Source organism: Gobio gobio (genome assembly GCF_949357685.1).
Source record: "Gobio gobio genome assembly, chromosome: 19".
NCBI classification, from domain to species: Eukaryota; Metazoa; Chordata; class Actinopteri; order Cypriniformes; family Gobionidae; genus Gobio; species Gobio gobio.
Window position 1 is genome coordinate 18,517,837 of NC_137112.1, and position 20,800 is coordinate 18,538,636.

Here is a 20,800-nt window from a genome sequence, read left to right on the forward strand (position 1 = left end):
AGACAGAGTCGACGTGACTCGGACTGTTTATTCAGAACTCTCAGCTACAAATAAGCTCGCGCTGACGGCACAGCGCTCTCAACAACTCGGTACAATAAAACTTCCTCCAGCTCTCCGTGGCTCACGAGTGCCCAGTTAGTCTCTCTCTCTCTCATGCATGCAGTGCATGCAGTGCCTCGCTAAACCACATCCCCTCCGCAACATAATCTAACACTCATTTCAAATGCAATGATGTCAGCCAATCACAACAGTGGGCGTTTTCACTGAAGTCTGACAGCAGACACGCCCCTTGAAACAGAGCATTCAAGTCAGAGGGCTAATATCAGTATAAAAAAAAAATCCTTTTATTTCTACATTTTTTGATGTAAAAATCATACTAACAATATAAGTACACCTCAGGAAACATTATAAAATTATAGGAAAATGCCATGCCATGGGACCTGTTTTATAATTATTTGAAGCAATCCCTATATGAAAACCCTTCTTTGGGGTGTTCAATGTATCTCTAGACCTTGCTATTATTTAAATTCCACTGCCCTGCATCTCACATTTTTAAATACAAAAACACTTTGTGTGAATGTCCCCTTACATCAACAAATTTGACATGAACAAATTGATGAAAGAACGTTTTTCCTACCAATCTCATATTTTGTTCCTGCAACATTGGCTGTGATGAAACCCTTCTTCTTCTTCTTGGTGTGGACTTTCCTCTTTACTCCATTCTGATTGGATAGTGCCGGTGGCATGTTCATGGGGGACGTTCCTTGATCGTCTGTGGAACATGAAGAACATTTAGTCACTGACAGTTCACTAAGGTTTTTTATGTTGGCTTGAGAATGCCAACATACTGATAGTCTATTTAAACTTATTCTTCAAAAATTTCCGACTGTAATTCCTCCTGGAGCTTTAAAGCTACAACCATCAAACTCAGCACAGACCTTCAGGCTGATCTGACTTGGGGTGTTATATCTTTTCTAACTGATCGATTTACAGTTTCCCTGAAAATGCAGATTAAAGCTCATAAAAAAATCCCATAGACTTACATTGACGGAATGTTCAGATGAGCCAAGACTATTTAAAATCTGTCTGTCTATTTATCTCTCTATCAAGCAAATAGCATAGTACATGTGAAACATGTACTAGCATCTGGATAGCAACACTCTAGCATCCATCCAGAGTGACCAAATCTGTTTTTCTGGTAGACTGAATGGCCTTCCGTATGGCTTTCCGTATGGGGGGGGGGGGGGGCTATTTCACGAATTCTGACTTATTTACACTGTTAAAGAGTTGGATTCTCATGCTAAAAAAACAAGTTGGAAGTATGACAGAGTATTTCTTTGCCAAATACACTCCTTCAGGATTTGAATACGTTTCGGAAAGTTTTTTTAGAGTATGGCCCTGTATGACATCATAAAGGGCGGAATTCCTTGTATGGGCATTTCTCCCGGATGAGCGCATGCGCACACCAACCAGAGCGAGAGCAAGAGTGCACCCATCAAGCTTTGTTCGGGTTACGGAAGCCATCTGCAGCATTGTCATTTTGTTTTTAGACCATGAAAGCAACAATGTCACTAAAGAAGTGTGTTTTTGGTTGTGAGGGAAAGATAACCTTGTTCAACTTCCAAAATAAACCAGCTTTAAGGAAACAGTAGATGCAGTTTATTTTTACAGAGCAGCAACGGAGTTCTGCAAGTGTGTTTGTTTGTTCCCGGTCATGAGTCGAAACCACAGGCGGTGAGTGAAACTGCATCAAATGTCTCTTTTTTGTTGGCAATCAGCGCGTAATTGCATATAATGTAAACTAGAGGTCGACCGATTCATCGGTTTTGCCGGGCACCGATAGCTGATTGGTGGAACAATCGGTTTTCTGCAAAAATCCACACCGATAGTTTTTCTGTGTTGCGCCCGTTGCTGGAGCGGCTGAGACGGGTGCACTGTCATTACACAGTACAAGAGCTCTAAGAAGGGTCTGCTGACATTATATAGCACGAGAGTGGCCTCTAGAGGCCAAATAATAACTCACTGACGCCTTGTGTTGTTTACATTCCCGTGTGAGGCTGCGCTGCACAGAGAGCGCGGACACATCAGATGCTCATTTAAAACATGACAGCGAAACGGTATGAATACAGAACACTACAGTACTTGTTTCCAAATCATTATAAAATAATTAATTTCTTGACTAGATGCTGCATTAGCAGGTAAAACAGCAGTGTATATGTTTGTCAACGAGGCTGAGAGGACGCTAACATTAGCAGTACCTCAAGCAGTTAAATCAATGTGATAAAAACACACACAAGTCCGACCCAAATGTTGCATATATAAAATTAGTGATGTGAGAAAGCAAACTGTATCATCATGCTGCCGACAGAAATATAAACAAAGCAGAAGCGCATTCGTTTTTTATTAGATAATCTCCTTCTAAAAAAGCAGACTGTTTGGATTTATATGAAATGGTAACACTACAATAATAGTCCATCTGTAACATTAACTACGGTTAATAAATGCTGTGGAAGTATTGTTCATTGTTAGTATGTTAATTTCAACATTAAATTGAGTTTGAATTTTTATTTGTATCTGTTAACCTTGGTTAATGAACTAACATAAATGATCAAGGTACAATTGTATTGCTCATTGCTGTAAAAATGTATGCATAAAGCATATAGTTCATGTAAGCTAATTCATCCTTGTTGCATAGAGACTTGCATAGTGTTACCTATGAAATGTACATGCATGTTTCTATGTTATAGGTAAAGAAACAAATTTGACCTGTAATATTTTAATGTTTACATTTTTTTTCTGAAGAATTTGTTCTGTTAGAACTTCTCATTTTAATATTCCTATTTATATGTTTTTAATTTAGCACATTTTCATGGATCAGTACTGTTTTTTTTTCTTGTTATAAAGTTCAGCACTGTTTTACTTTTACTGTTTAATTTAAAAACTATCGGTCGATTAATCGGTTATCGGCAAGTGCGGTCCAACCTAGTTATCGGTATCGGTAAAATCCACTATCTGTCGACCTCTAATGTAGACAACATGAACGTATAGTGAATCAAAAGTTATCCAGGGATAATGTCATGATGTATTGTGTGTGTGCTGTGCTTGTGACTCTTTAGCCCCGCCCACTACACGCCTCCACGAGTTCGGCTGTTTTTGGAAAGAATCGGTACAGCGTATCTTTCTTTTATAAATATGATAACACTAAAGACTCTTTTGAGATATGAAGAATGCAATACTACTCTATAGGTACTCAAAATTAACTTGAGATTGGTAGAAACTGTGTGTGTTATGTACCCTTTAAACTTCAAACTTTAAAACTCCTTTAAACGAAAAACCTTAAAATTTCAAGGTTGTAAATGTACCTACTAGAGCGCTTAATTCCAAGAAGGGGTTGGGCATAGAGGGTCTGCATGGATGCTCTGGTATTCAGAGTTAACTTTTGGGGTCACTGTTGTAATTGTATCAAACTTACCTCCATCATGGGGGGGTGAGGGCATCTCTCAAACAGCTGACCTCTCACTGCCTCAGAGACTTTTGAGGCACAGTTTGGCACCAATCTACTTCCTCTTCGCTGTCTTTGTGACAACAGTTTTAGGAGGTGGCAATATCATCTGTCCACTTAGATCCTGAGGCAGGAGACGGGGTGAAGGTCGGTTGTAGACCGTATATCTATAAGGAAAGAGGTCGGGCCTTTTTCCCAGAACCACAGATGGGCAGATAGACAAGGTGTCTGAGGATGAGAGAAAGCGGAAGATTGGTAATGTCAGACAAAGAAGAAAAGCGAGGGAACAGCACAGTCTGGCCAAACGTTTGCTGTGTCACTCAAACTCATCAGCGTCGCTGACAGCAGGTTTCACCTCACTGATCAGCTCTTGCTGCCTGACGGGGGCTTCAGCAGATGAGGGTCTGTCTGCTGCTTGTCAAGCAAACGCAACATTAGCGCCACTGCATCATCAGCCTGTGAGATTTTCAATGTTTAACATTCTAATGTTCACTTTACATGTCTGTAATCTGTCACACAGCAAAGCACACGTCTAACAGCACAACGCGCTCTTCAAAAACTAATACTAACATCAAGCAATACTACAAAGCAATACTTTCTTTTGACACAAGGATGACAAATGATGACTAAATCTGGATGATATATTAATTATTTATCATATATTTATGACTTTGCTAGCAACAAAGTTAGATTCACGTCCATGAATCAGTTCAAACTGTTAGATTTGCTGCATTTGAAATTGAATACCTCCCATATAGTATGTGAAAAGCAATACGCCAAAAGAGTAGTATGCCCGAATACATATTATGTAGTAGGCGAAAAGTATGTGGATGACTTGCTGCTTCCGCCGAGATGCATGCTGCGTCCCAATTCGCATACTATCCTTCCTAAATAGTATTTGAAATTAGAATTAGTGTGTCTCAAATTTCCCCGGAGGGTCTACATTTTCCAGTTAGAATCTAAAGTACATATCCATGCACACTCTAACGGCTAATATTGCACACAATCCATTGCACGTTGGATGAGGATTTGATTAGAACTACAAACACAAATAAAAAGTGTTAAAAACTACAAAAATGGCGAGTGTGGAAGTCAGATGGTTAAGTAGAGAGGTTTAGATAAAGGGGTTTGAGTGATTAATTATCAGTATCTAACCTGACGAAAAATGTATTCAATGTTATCCACATTATATTTAATCTGCAACAGCATTGTGAACTTTTGTTAGATTCATTTGGTCATTAAATGCATCATTATGCAGATTGCAAACACACGACTGGCAGAGGTCAACATGCTACTACATTTCTTTCTGAAACGTATGTGAATGTGGAGGATTTTAACTGTGACAAGATGATTGACAGGGAAGTTTAAATGGTGACAGGATGCACGTAACTAAGCGACGGAACTGTCCGTTAAAGACGCAATTATGACCAAAAAAAACAAAGCTTGCCTACTGCTACACATAACAACATGGCGGATGTAGTACATTACTACTACACCCATATTCATACTATATAGAACATTCTTTTTTTATGGTCACGAAGTACATTTGAATTCAAATGTAGTCAGACAGTACGCAATTTCAGACTGTTTATATGTATGGGGAAAATAACAAACGGATTTAATGGATTTTTATGGTTGAATGGTTGTGTAGATAGATCATTCAAAAACAAAAATTATGAATCAACTTTTTAGTGGATACTTTTAAGAGGAAATGCATACATATATTTCAGCCTTTTGACACTATTCAACTTATATCTCATAAGTTAAAGATTGTAAAACATACTGTTATACAAAATTACACCTCCCAGCCTAAAAAAGCAATGATGGTGACCTGCTACAAATATCCCTCATACCTTATGACAGTAATTTTACATTCATTCAAATGTACCACCTAGCAAGTAACTCCTTCACAATTCGGAATATCTTAAAATATACAAATATATTTAGCTTTTTTTTTTATTACAGAACTATTATATATACATGACGTTTAATGCTTGAGAAAGTGTGCTTTGAACTGATAAACCTAATGCAATTCAAGTCACTTTGGATAAAAGCTACCAAATACAATAAATGTAAATTTAATTTGTGCACAATGTTTGAAATTTATTATTTTCTGTTTGTGGGAAAGAAAATAGTTTTAATTGAATTTATGTATCTTTCTTTGTTAATAAAATACTTGTATGGCTCAGCCATGACTGTTACTTTACAGCAACTCAAAAGCAAAATATAATACAACACTGACTTCTGGTGGTAAGTTGTGTAAAGTGCAGTGGCACATACTGATTTCACACAAATAAAAGGCACAAGCAGGTCACTGTTTAGGAATGAAATAAGGAACAAAACAACATAAAATGATCGATTCACAGATTTAAATTATAAATAAAGATTTCAAGGGAATGCCTGAAACCATTTGTTCACACTCTTGCCATGTTTACACCAGGTACTGTATGTCCATGTCTCAAGTGATTTTCAGAAGAAGGTCTCTGATTTTGCGACAACAAAGATCACATACTATCCTGTGTGTTGATTAAGCAAATATACTTTACAATTTTAATCTCACTGCAAACGTGACATTTAGTGTTTTTTCTCTAGAATTTGTATAAACTTCATGATCTGACTGCATGTGGATGACAGACAAACCAGATTCTGTGAAGTCTTGTGCAAGTTTTCCGATCATAAACCAAAAAATGATCTATGGAAATATTTCACTCAGCATTGCCATGAATATCAATGACTAAATAATATAAGATGCAGTGTTTCTCTTGCTCATACAGTATGTAGCATTGAAGTATCTGATTCCAATGATGCTCTTTTATGATGAAACATTTAGTTTTATGCTGCTGTTTATTATGTTTCGTAAGTTTTTTAATTTAGTTATATAATTGATTTAATTATAAATGAATTACTAAATTATAAATTATATAAATTGACTTCAATGTAGTTAATTTTTGTTAATATCTTGTAGCAAACTTTGTTTTCAAAAGCCACCATTTCAAATCTTTACTGCAGTTGTAGCTGTAACTAACTACTTTAGTTTATGAGTAGTTTGTAGCTTGCAAAACTACAGTTTAAAAGTAGTTTCCCCAATACTAATCAGAAGTGTGTTTCATGAACAATGACGTAATTTGCTGCTTAACTGCCATAGTACGGTGCATCGTTGAAGAAATCAATAGCTAGTCATAAATGTTTCCCGAAACCGCATTGTCGCAAATTTGTGATTCAACCACATTGGTTAATGATGTCACGCAGGTGGTGGGGTACTTAGTTATCCGTTTTGAGAACTTTTCTTTTCCTGATTTTTGCTATAAATTATAGACAAGGCATCTGAGGGCTAATTCTCATTTTGCTTTATTTCCAGATTCCTAGGCTCGTTCTTACATGCAAACTCTAAAAGAGACAAACTAAAAAAGGTCACTTAAATGTATTCGAAATAAAAGATATAGATTGTACTGAATGTCATCTTGCTTATTTTGTTCAATATAAGAACTTATTATGTCCACATGTCATGCAAGCAAGAAACTATGCTTCTAACCACAGGTTGAGAGATGTCATTCCAACCACACAAATTTGTGAAGCTGTTTGTGAATGTTCGTTGGAACTATGGTTTTCGGGAAACGCAGACTCATTGAACAATGCTGATAATGACAGAACTTGTGACTATAGTTGCCTAACAATGCTTTTAGGGTAGTTGTGGCCTAATGGTTAGAGAGTCAGACTGGTAGCCTGTAGGGTGCCGGGTTCGATTCTCAATACAGGCAGGAACGACTGAGGTGCCCTTGAGCAAGGTACCTAACCCCCAATTGCTCCCCGGGTGCTGCAGTAAATGACTGCCCACTGCTCCGTGTGTGTGTTCACTACTTGCTTTGTGGGTGTGTGTTCACTGCTCCTAATGTGTGCATAAACTTGGATGGGTCAACAGTAGAGGACAAATTCCAAGTATGGGTTACCATCAGGGCTTGACATTAATGGATTAGTTCACCCAAAAATGAAATTTCTGTCATTAATTACTCACCCTCATGTTGTTCCAAACCCGTAAGACCTTCGTTTATCTTTGGAACACAAATGAAGATACTTTTGATGAAATCCGAGAGCTCTCTGACCCCTCCATAGACAGCAATGTAATTAACACTTTCAAGGTCCAGAAAGGTTGTAAAGACGACTTTATTCAACAATTTCTTCACATCTGTGTTAGACTCTTATGCTGTTGATGTAGTAAATACAGTCCAGAGCTTCCGAGTTACATCAGAGCTATGCCAGAACGCCGGTTTACCATTGGCCAATGCTGTTCATGTGAGCACCACAACGCCATGCGTGTGATGCTGACACAGGAGTTAGCCAATGTAAACTGTGTAGAAAACTGACACAGACGTTAAGAAATTGTAGAATAATGTTGTTATTTTTGTTATTCATTGTAAGCCAGTATTCTCGTCGCTTCATAAAAATAAGTTTGAACCACTGAACCAACCTTTCTGGGCCTTGAATGTGTTAATTAAATAGCTGTCTATGGAAGGGTCAAAGTCAGAGAGCTCTCAGATTTCATCAAAAATATCAAAATTTGTGTTCCGAAGATGAACGAAGTTCATCTTATGGGTTTGGAACCACATGAGGGTAAGTAATTATGCTGCCTTCACATGCTATAGGACATTTCCTAATTCCCAGTCGTGATTACGAGCTTGTTGCATTCAAGTGCTTTGTTGTCAGAATGAACAGGAATCAGAGGACACCAGCTTTATTCTTGCCTATTTATTGGGAAAATATTATTAAAACCAACATCATATGTAGTGTCCCATGCACTGACAACAATATAAACATTCCAAATAGTCCGCTTTCTGCCGATTCTGTAATTTCAGTCAAATGCAGGCTATTTTCGCTGTGTACAATACGCTTAAAATGATTACTCGTACATGAAAATATGCACTACATTAAAGGGTTAGTTCACCCAAAAATGAAAATTATGTCATTAATTACTCACCCTCATGTCGTTCGACACCCGTAAGACCTCCGTTCATCTTCGGAACACAACTGAAGATATTTTTGTTGAAAGCTGATGGCTGAGAAAGGCCTCAGATAGGCCTCCATTGGCATTCAGTACATTTACACTCACAAGACCCATAAAAGGCACTTAAAATGTCGTTACAAAGTCCATGTCACCACAGTGGCTCTACAATAATTTTACGAAGCGACGACAATAGTTTTTGTGCGCAAAAAAAAAATCAAAATAACGACTTTATTCAACCTCTTCTTGTCTTCCGAGTATGCCTCCACGACGCATGCACGAGAATATGACGTAGCGCCGGCATTCGGGAATCCATGAAATGCACACTTTAGCCTGATTTTGAGCACTACGCCGAGACCTAAAGCACGATCAATGTAGAATTCAACAGCTTAGATACGCGCGTCTTCCTCTGCTTGTAAACAAATCGCTTCTGGGTCATGTGTTCGAACGCCGGATCTGCGTAATATTCTCGCGCATGCGTCGTGGAGGCATACAAGGAAGACAAGAACAAGTCGGATAAAGGCGTTATTTTGATTTTTTTTGCACACAAAAACTATTGTCGTCGCTTCGTAAAATTATTGTAGAGCCACTGTGGTGAGAAGGACTTTGTAACAACTTTTTTAGTGCCTTTTATGCGTCTTGGGAGTGTGAATGTACTGAATGCCAATGGAGGCCTATCTGAAGCCTTTCTCAGCCATCAGCTTTCAGCAAAAATATCTTAATTTGTGTTCCGAAGATGAACGGAGGTCTTACGGGTGTCGAACGAAATGAGGGTGAGTAATTAATGACATAATTTTCATTTTTGGGTGAACTAACCCTTTAATGTCAAGACAAGACGACCTAGCTGTTTTGAGGAAAAAACTAATAAAATCACACCTGCCACAGCAGTAGTTCCCTCCGCCACCAAGTTTATGGCACGCCCATCTCAGGAATTTGGGTATCAAAATTATTTCCAAACTTACCAGTAGTAAACACAACATCAGAGGGCGTTCATGTGCAATTTTTACCAAGGAAACTCGTATTTACGATAATTCGGATAGCACGAGGCAGCATAAATTACAGAAATTTTATTTTTGGGTGAACTTACCCAGCAACCCGCCAAATGCAGGTGGATTTCAGCAGTGGCGTGTAACGCAGTCACTCTTACTAGCCAGTTTGGTGGGTTGAATTTATTATATAATATAGACTATACATTTTTTTAATTTTGTCTTTTAAAAAGGCATCTGAAACAATAAACTATGTACAATGTAGTGTTGTCAAAAATACAGGTTTTTCGATTATCAATACTGAAATAACTTAAACACTTCCAATACTCATTTTCCACTGAATAGATACACGATGCCCGCTGCGTTTTTTCGCTCTCTCATCTCTCCGACATCGAGTTGACACACACAACCCGCCTCCCCTCACTCACTCGTTTCATTTGCTCCGGATGTATATTGTTGGTGTAACAGGGCTTGAATTCCAGTTTGAATTTTGTGCTCACACCCAAAGTGTGTGCACATAAAGCCGCCTCATACTAAATTGAGTTATTTTTCGCTGCTTCATAGTGTGCTTAAACAGTCAAATACACACATAATAACAAAATGCCGATCTTGGCGTGCATTCATGTAAACCCAGTCAGTTATCTTTTAAGTGAACATAAACACGCATGTAACAGTATAATGGATCCGTGCATCAGGTCTTAAATGTACAGCAGTAATATACCTGCTGCCAAATTATGAGATGATATTAAAAATATCTATATAGCAATTTTTCCCCATGGTATCGATGGTAAAAGATTTACTAACAGCTTGCACCAGCGCAAACCCTCTTTTGGAGTTAAAAACTACAGTCAGGATTTACTAAAGACTAAAGACACACAGTGAAAAAATGTGTGCTGAAAAGGAGTGGGCATAGTTATTTTTGCTGACCTTATTGCATATGCATTTGTAGGAGTTTCCCTAACAGATGCTAAATTAATAGTAGGAGAGTATTTATATGAATCATGCAGGTTGATACATTTTTTTATAATATATATTTAATTATATTAAATTCATAAGATGTTTTTGTTAAATATAATGGAAATTCTAGTTTTCTGTAGTAAAACGTTGATACTCTTCTCAGTAGAACGTGTGTTCGTTGTCTGTAGTCTTGAACAAGTTTTTGGAAAGTTGTGTGTTTCAGTCAAGGTGGGACAGCTGCAGATAACACCAACTAAGGAGTTTTTTATTGTGTTTTTGTGTTATTGGCCCTCATCCATTGAAATGAGAGTATAAAAGAATGAGTGAGGGGCTTTGGGGTTTTTTCTGACTGCAGACAATCTGTATGTCCGAATTGACCTTCTTGGCAAGAATAAAAGCTTTTAAAGACACTTTGCTTGTGTTTTTCATTTCCAGCTTTACCATGATAACTTTTACCACTACACTCTCTAATGACTTCCCTTTACTGACAGAAATGCTTTTTTTAATGCTATTTTCCTATTTTTATTCTTATTTTTATTCTTATTCTTATAATTTGTATTACAATGTTCTTGTTGTGTTTGTATTATATATGTGCACTGGAAGCTTCAGCACCAAGAAAAATTCCTTGTGTGTGCAAGCACACTTGGCAATAGAGCTCTTTCTGATTCTGATTCTGATTCTGATTATTTGCTTCAGTGCTTCATTTAGAAAAGTCTCAGGGTGTCGCCTCCACAAAGGGATGACCCATAAACTGTAAAACCTCTAAGAAAACCCTGTCAGCATTGTGTTATTGCAATTAGCTCAATGCATAACACTGCAATGAAATATTTGCATAAAAGCATCTGCTTTATCAATACAATTTCCAAATGATGAAGTAATAATGCAGTTAGAACAGTCGCTAAAAGAGACGTTCAGACAATTAATGAAGGTACAGTCAATCTGTTACAGCACAAGACAGAAACACAATGACAGGCAGGCGTGTATATGATGAATGAGTGCTTAAGTAATCTCCTGCTATCATGCATCACCCTGACAGCTCCAACACCCACAATCCACTCACACATTATTTCCTATGAGACGTCACATCACTTCCTGCTAACACCTTTCTCAGCTGTAGAGGGAGTCAGAGAGCTCATTCTGTCTCATTTGCTTTCGCTTACACTATTGGTTAGGTTTAGGGTATGGGCCTAGACAAAGAGTTGGTATACAGATGTATAACAATAAACCACGCATTTGAGTCTATCGACAACAGGGCAAATGGAACAGCAAAACAATGTTTGCTTTGAGATGGCTCGTGTGCGTCTCTGTACGTACTTAAGAAGGATTCCAACGTCAGAAACAAGTGGATGGTTTATTTGAATAGCATACCGGATCGCCTTGTAGGATTATACGTTTGTTTTTAAACAAGGCACAGCGTAAGGGAGAGTTCAAAGAAACTTTTGTTGAAAGATGAAGCAGCCAACTGTATTAGATCTGACAGCTGCATCACAAACCGTGAGTAAATGGTTTCATAATGCTTTGTCTGTAAATAACAGTTTTATATGGATAATGTTTTCTTAAAGGGGTACTTCACAAAATTATTTTAGAAGTTGGTGCCTTCTAGACTGAGAAAAGCCAGAAAATGTATTTTTGGCTCACATGGATGAAAGACAACAACTCCCAGAATGCACTTGTTTCGCTGCCCTACGAGGCCACTCCCAAGCCACGCCTACCGGTTACATCACTTGCCCAACGCCTTTTTGATTTTTATAGTAATAAAATAATTTAGTTCAGTTAGAGAACAGACACTACAGTTAAAAACTGAACGTGACTGCTCAATACAGCATGAGCCGAACGAGAGTCGCAGCACAAACGCAGCAGGACAGGAGTCAGATTTCATTAATCACGAGAGCAAGGAGCTGACAGACAAGACGATCACGGAAGATTTGGATTCAAATTGAAATGACTGCACTAGGGCTGTGATCTCCCAGTCGATTAGTCGATTATTAGTCGATACGTTCTGGCTCGACCAAAATTCAGATTGGTCGATTTTTTGCCGCGTTCATTTCATTAGTTTTGCTGCGTTCATTTAATCAGTTTTGCCGCGCCGCGTTCATTTCATCAGGTGGAAAGCACTAATTGCTAATGGGGGTGTTTTGAGAGCACCCCTGTTTCACAGGTAACAGTCTGTCTTCAGAACACCCCCATTGATTTCACGTCTTTTGGATTAGCCCAACCCACTGGAGAAGAGAAGTCTCTCGCGGGTCCTTTGTTTTTCATTCCCCGCTGGCTCAAACGCACACCCATAGCGGTAAACTTGAGGAACGCCCATCAAAATATACATGAGGGGAACCATCACAACACCGCGCTATAAGTGGATCTGTACTGTCAGTTTTGCCGCATTCATTTCATCAGTTTTGCCGAGCCACGTTCATTTCATTCGTTTTGCTGCGTTCATTCATTTCATCAGTTTTGCCGCGCCGCGTTCATTTGATCAGGTGGAAAGCACTAATTGCTAATGGGGGTGTTTTCAGAGCAGCCCTGTTCCAAAGGTAACAGTCTGTCTTCAGAACACCCCCATTGTTTTCACTTCTTTTGGATTAGCCCAACCCACTGGAGAAGAGAGACAGATTGAAGAAGGCTAGTTTTCTTGTATATTATTTATTTAATTGTGAGAGCGTTTTTTCTGCTCTTGATCTGGCTTGTTTAATAAATATTCCTTTTTTATTAAAGTGGACGTGCCTTTTGTGTTTAAGAGTAAAAGCTTTAAGTTAATAGTCTATTCGTGTCTCAGCCGCGAAGCTGAGCTCAGCTCCTGTTCGAGCTGCACAGAGCGGCTGAAATGAGTGTCTGTCAGTTATTATAATACATATGACAAAAACAATTGTCTAAATTATGTTGCATATTCCTCAAAAGTTCTTGTGATGATATCTAGTTGACAACACATAGTACTATATTTTCGGAAGTCATAGTCTATGATATTGTAAAGGGGCACTTGATGCGACGCTGTCAGAGCCGTCAGACTCGTGTGTCAGACTCGTGTGTCAGACTCATTTCAGAGCAAAATAATCAGCTCAAAAACTATTTAATATACTGCAAATAGCCTACTAGTTTTTTATGTTTATTTATAATTAATTTAGGTAGAAAACAAGGCTACCAAGTACTGCGCACAGTGCGCAGCTTATTCATTTAACGTTTTTTTTCCTAACGTAATTTTAGTCGATTTTTAGTCGAAAATTTCAGGGCTTCAGTCGACCAAGATTTTCTTTGGTTGATTACAGCCCTAGACTGCACAGTAATTTTTTCATTCTTTGCTCCGCATCGCTCCGTTATGAATGCCCAAATTGCCGTGCACATTTACATTCTGTGAGTGAGATCCCACCCCCTATGGACGGATTGAAAACATGTGGAACTAACTCCTACTGGCTGTCCGCCTCTGGCCTTTAAAAACTGATCATTTTAGACAGAGGGTCAGAATGAGGATTAAACATAACTGTTTTCCCACATATGTATTTGTGTTTTGTGCAAAAAACTTTATTAGCATTATATTTGAATCTCAAGGAGCATATTAAAGTAATAAAAAAATCCATGTCATGACTTGTTTAAGGGCAATTTTCATTTTTTCTGAACTTATTAGGTGTATGCATTATCTTGTAAGCTTAATAAGACGATATAAGCTGTTACAAATCAAGTTAAATCAGTATACATTTTTGCAGAATTAGCACAAAGCTGCATCTAAAGAAGCATGTGTATGTATATTGCGATTACAATTGCAAAAAAACAGCAATCTTAATTATCTGTATAAATACACACACATGCATGTATATATTTAAGAAATATTTGCATGTATATACTGTATATAATTTATCTTTAATATAAATATAATTTTTTAATAAAAATATGTTTCTTAAATATAATACATGCATGAGGTATTTTCAACATTTACAAGGGCTAGTATGTGATTTTATTGCCGTCCAAATCAGAATGTCAGCATTTTTCAGTGTTATTCAACATTTGAGTCTCTTAATAGAACACTACCAACCAATATTTCAATCTCTTATTTGCCTTTGATTGTCACTGTGGAACTAATACAGCCCGGCCTAAAACCCTAAAAGGGCATTTTAGAAATAACAGCATGACTAAGGCTTCTTTGAAACGATGTGTGAAAAGAACTATAATCTTTAATGATTTAATACTTATTTAAACTCTTCAGAATTCTGAGATACTAGTTTCTGCCATTTGGTCCGAGAGACACTGATGGTCCAAGTATTGAGAGTAGAGTGACCCACGAGGCCTCATGCCACACATATGCTGCAGCTGTTAGGTATGTTTTGAAGCATGGCAGCTGGTTTGAGCTGGTTTATGCAGGTCCTTAGTTGGTCATGAGCCGGTTTAAAGGGTTAGTTCACCCTAAAATGAAAATTAGCCCATGATTTTCTCACCCTCAAGCCATCCTAGGAGTAAATTACGGCTGCATGATTTGGGGAAAAAATCTAATTGCTATTATTCTATGTTAAAATTGTGATTGCGATTTTAAATGCAATTATGATTATTATTTTTATTTTTTACAAATGAAAAATGAGTATATAATATTTTGTGTTTATATATTAATTGACTAATAATATGACTAATAATAATTATTATGATTATTTTATTATTATATATTATATAATAATATTAATATTATTATTATTAATTATATTTAATTAATTATATTATTATATTATATTATTAATAATATTATATTATTATTAATACTATTATTATATTATGATTATTATTGCTAAATAAAAATAAGAATATTACTATTACAATAACATTTTCATTATTAAAATTTTTAAATAGCATTTAAGAAAAAATATAACATTATGATAATAATAATAATAATAACTATATTTTACAGAAAACTTATTTTGCAAAACAAAATTATGGGTTACCTGTTAGTATGCAGACAGCCTATGATTAAAATCATTAGAAAGGTCTAAGGATTTATTGTAAAAAAATATATATATATTGTAAAAATCTGTGCTTTTTATCTGTGATATCAATTTCTTAAAGTCTATGTCTGTAATATGAAATATGAGCCTCTTATGCATCCACTGTGTACATTGAAGAAAAACATATGGATTGTCATCTAAATTTATTTATTTAGTATTATTTTTCTTATTTTCTACCCAAAAGTTTAATTCATACTGGAACCCAGAGGGCGCCCTCGAGCAGAAACTCCACATTTTCCTCAGAGAAGTAATCGTTTTCAGGAAATCCCTAATGTGAAGCTCGCACTATAGGCTTAATAAAACGAAGATAGAAACGCTTTGACTGATTAAACATGAAGTTAATAGAGTGCCGAAGTAATGACGTCACTTTGTAGGCCAACCCGGAAGTTAGCGGCGCATGGGTTCCCTCGATCAAAAAGCCATTCATTTTCCCCATAGACTTTTGGAAAATCGCAAAAAATAAGATCTGTGTTCAACAAAGAGTTATGACCCTTACACGTTTTGTCTACCAAGATAATCTTTACAAGTTAATCCAAAATGTATACATTTTGAAGCCCAAATAAAGCCGTCAGATATAAAATGCTAACGGTAGGCTATAAACGGACTACAGTACACCATGGCCGCGGATCAACGTCATCATCAAGCTTCCTCAAACTTTTTTTAAAAGCACGCTCGCTCATTATGATCTGCGCTGTGTATGAACACTTATCCACTTTTTCATGAGAAATATTGCCCATTCGTTTTTTCCAAAAATGTTAGAAACTAATTTTGTTTTTGCGTGCCTCTCTGAGATTTATCTTTTGTTAATGTTTTTTCAGACAATATGATTATCACTGTGATAACATTAAATGACATGAAACACAACCCAGTCTCTTTTTGTTAAATGCAAGTTTATGTATGATCAATAATACAAAACGTATAATAAGCTACACATTAAATAAAGCAAACAATTCAGTCAAACATTCAAAGTCAGTGCTAGTCGGCTAACTTACAACGGTAACGTACAGTTATAGCCTAAAAATAAACAAGTAATGAAACTTCACTTTGCACTCAGCCTAAACGATTTGCCAGGGAACAAATTATAGATCCATGAGAGCAAATATGGGCCGTTAAATCTCCACAAGACTAATTATAGCTGGAGACGCCACAGAGACATCAGAGCCAGCGGCAGACATCAGAAGGACTAGCCAAGGAAAGTCTACTCTCGCCGGCTAAACAAGCGCTGACCGCCGCTGACTCACTGGAGCTCACAACTCCGAAAACACCAGATAAAATGTTTAAATAGGCACTCTTCTTATAAATAAACCACAGATTTGAGCTTTAAACAACTACATTATCGACTGAAAAAGTCTTAAAACTACGTTTTGTCACACATTAATAGTAGATTTTAACACAAAAAGACGTGTAAACACAGCCCATGTCAGCCATTTCTCAACGAGACGAACATGTGAAGAGAGTAAACTCCAAATGTTCAAGCATCCAACTTTGCGCGAATAGCGCGATTTATTCACGCCACATAAGTTCTTCATAAGGCTGAAACGCGGGCTAGTGAGAGATTGCCTGTTTGTCACGATGACGTCTGAAGTCCCCGCCAAAGGATGTAGTCCCTTTTAGCAACTTGTTAGCAACCATCGTTTTTAAGACACAATAAAGTTTAAAAAAATCACAAGCAGGTTTTAACTAATGTGTTTTATGTCATAGATCAAAACGTGAAAATATTTAGAGGCTTTGTTAACCACAGACCTTATTTCAGGCGATTTAGCAAAAACCCATTCAAAAAACCCATAGACTTTAGGGCGAGGGAACCGGTAGGGCTAAAATGCTAACTCACTTCTGCGTTTTGGCCTATAAAAAGTGACGTCATTACTTCGGCACTCTATACTTCTGCGACAAGATATGTATTGAGTTCTTCAAGCCTTCTTGGGTATTTTCATAATAATAAAGTATGCAGTGCTGATTGACATTCTGTGATAAGAAGCCACATCAGCTCGAGTGACGATATGAAGATGTGAGTTAAAACCTGTTATTAAACATTGTATTTTGTTGGACAACAGGTTTACAAACGCTTCACATTACAAGTTTGTGAAGATGTTTGACGCGTGTTGCTTTTTCAAACGCACGTTATAAGCGACTCAAACTCGCAGTTTGCAGCATACTGATCACAGAGATGTTCTTCACTGACACGCTGGGCATATATTTATTTCATTAAAATCGCAGCCTTTGCACTTTCATAATCGAACATAACCCAAATCGGGATTGCGGTTCGATTTCGATGAATCATGCAGCCCTAGTGTAAATGACGTTCTTCATTCAGACAAACACAATCAGAGTTATATTAGAAAATGTCCTGGCTCTTTCCAAGCTTAATAAAGGCAGTGAATGTTGCTCTATTTTTGAAAACTTTATAAAGTAAAAATTTGAACTTCCGGCGGAACGTCTTCTGTATTCAATTTACGGAGAAAGTGTAACGCCTCACGCAGTTCAAAATGCTTACGCTACGTCTGACGACACTGCACACCAGTTACGCTCATCAGATGTAGCGTAAGACTTTTGAACTGCACGTTTTTTCGTAAATTGAATATAGAAGACGGTCCGCCGGAAGTTCGAATTTTTACTTTATAAAGTTTTAAATATGGATATGTTCCTTACACAAACGTATTGCTTCGCTTCAGAAGGCTTTTATTAACCCCCTGGAGCCGTGTGGAGCAGTTATGATGGATATAGATGCACTTTTATGGACTTCAAAAACAGAGCAACATTCACTGCTATTTTAAAGCTTGGAAGAGCCAGGACATTTTTTTTGTATAACTCTGATTGTATTCATCTGAAAAAAGAATGTAATTTACACCTAGGATGGCTTGAGGGTGAGTAAATCATGGGCTAATTTTCATTTTTGGGTGAACTAATCCTTTAAGATGGTCCTGAGCTGGTTATAGCTAGTTTCATAGGACTAGCACTTGACCACCTTAAACCAGCTCATGACCAACAAAGGACCAGCTATCATGCTTCAAAACATACCTAACCAGCATATGCTGTTTTTTTTTCAACAGGATATGTCTGCATGACTGCAGCTCCATTCATACAGCCTATCAACCAAACTTGGTCAATAAAACCAATTACCTATGTTTGATATTTTATTTATCCAATTACCAGTATTAACTCTTTCCCCCTCCATTGACGGACATTTCTGTCATTTATGAAACAACGCTTTCCCGTCATTGAGGAAAATTTCCGGCTTTCCGTGTTTTGACTGTTATACAGTAGGATGCCCTATGACTCATCTTCTGAAAGAGTACAGAATCTCCAGATCAAAACAAATGAAAAACAAGCAATAGCATATGTAAGCAGATGTAAAATAACGCGATCATCATCAACATTAAACAGCATATCAATCAAAACCACCTAATGCTAAGGAATGAAATGTCGACCCAGGACAAGGTATATGACTGTGCAACCTTAGATGATGGACTCGATCAACTCCATCTGTGTTTTGATCATCCCTCTGTATCCGATCTGATTTTTTGAGCTTTTTGCTCAAAATGTTGTTGTTGTTGTTTTTTTATGAAATTTGCCCACATTCAAGTGTTAATAAAAAAGAAGGCATTAAGCTAAAATAAAACCTTTTTCTTTTTTTTAAGCAGAGGCTCTGTTCTTTTTTTTCTTTTCTTTTTTATATATTGCAAATTCAGATATTCATACGACAAAATATTCATGATTAAAAATGCTTGCGGTGGATGGCAACTTTTTCCCCTATTATGTGCCCCTATTATGGATTATTTAAAATAACCTTTCATGTAGAGTGTAACATAGTTCTAAGTGAATGAAAAAATCGTGCAAAGTTTTAAATCTGAAAGTGAACCGTATATATAGTTATTGTCTCTCAAAAGTAAAACTCGACTCGGAGTCAATTAAACAAACAGTTTTTTAAACAAATCACAAGCCGTTTCATTGTGACGTCAAGACGAAACATTAGCAAATTGGCCATCCACTTATTGCGCGTGCATTGTGTTTCATATTGTGTATCTGGCTAACCGGCTGACTCACGTTATTACTGTCTAACTGAAATACTACCACAAATCAGCTATGTATGGAGCAAGATTTGTTTTGCAAACTTTGATGTTACATCAGTCATTTACATTAGTGCTGGGCTAACGTATGTGCTGTTATTGATACAGTTCCCGCATGTGCACTGCAATAAATTAAAAACACACACACACATAATGGTTTGTTGATGGACGCATATTTGTTAATGCTGATGGTGGGGAATTACAGTTGAAACATCTAATAATGTACCTCAAACTGAGTAGCATCACTGAGAAACATCCTGATCAAGGTTCGGGTTGAATAACTAGTTCTAACATTGTTTCATCGTCGATTCAGACTCGCGCTGGGATTGATGTAAAATTAACATAATTGTTACTGTCTTTACAGTGTGTACAATCGCTGAGCTTTGAGAAGCCTCCTGGCGGAGCTGGAGTTCAGTTATGGTAATAGCCGTTTGGCTTCCGAAATACTTGTTGTACGTAAGATCAGACTGGGCCATCTAACCAATCAGCAGAGCAGAGTAGGCTCATGGAAAGGTGGGATTAAGAGACTGATTTATCCATCAAGTCGTTTGAAAATCATTGAACAATATGGTGATGTCCAATGTATATCATGAGAAAATTTTACTTTTTTTGACATTTGATGCATGTAAACCTGTTGTTGGAGACCTCCAAAACTAAGTTAGGAAACTTTAAAATAGCATAATAGGGGCAATTTAAAAAATGCTGGAGGGGAAAGAGTTCATTACAAAAAAACTGATTACTAGATTAATTATCAAAATAATCGGTTGATTACTCAATTAACAAAATTACCATTATATGTAATGAATTTGTGTTTTGCTAATAAAAAAAAGTCACATTTACATGCTAAATTGTTATATAAAATGTTTAGTGTATTTAGTATTGAAAACGGTCTATTCTAAGATTTCACTCAATATTTTCACTGTTTGTATTCAATTCGTCATGCACTGTCACAAAAAAAATCAACTACAACTACACAACATACACTGGTAATGTAAAATATATTTAATATAATGTCATATTTTCATGGATTAAGCAATGAGAAAATACTTCAACCTCTGATTAAACCACATGTGTGAAGTCGCACTAAGCGTGGGGTGTTTTTTTTTTGTATAAGTTTCTAAAATTAGGACACAGCTCTTAGACATGGACACATATGTCTCCTTGGCAACATAATAACCACACCAGTTTAACTTGCAGTATGCAAGAAAAAAAACACCATGCAAGGGAAAATGCCTGGCCACACAGATTGATAACAACCACCAGAAATCTCCAAAGCTCCTACTCTGGACAAAGCATAATGAAAGTGTTTATTGAAA

At 37.0% G+C, this 20,800-nt stretch overlaps 1 protein-coding gene across 1 annotated transcript in view; it reads right to left on the bottom strand.

Moving 5' to 3' along the window:
* ttll7 (tubulin tyrosine ligase-like family, member 7) overlaps positions 1–20,800 on the bottom strand; it is a 138,459-nt gene that overhangs the window by 116,615 nt on the left and 1,044 nt on the right. The window contains exons 2-3 of the mRNA XM_079843959.1: positions 3,473–3,730; positions 638–772 (exon numbers count right to left, since the gene is read on the bottom strand). Coding sequence (XP_079700085.1) covers positions 638–772; positions 3,473–3,497 — 160 coding nt within the window. The 5' untranslated portion in view covers positions 3,498–3,730. The remainder of the gene's footprint in view (positions 1–637; positions 773–3,472; positions 3,731–20,800) is intronic.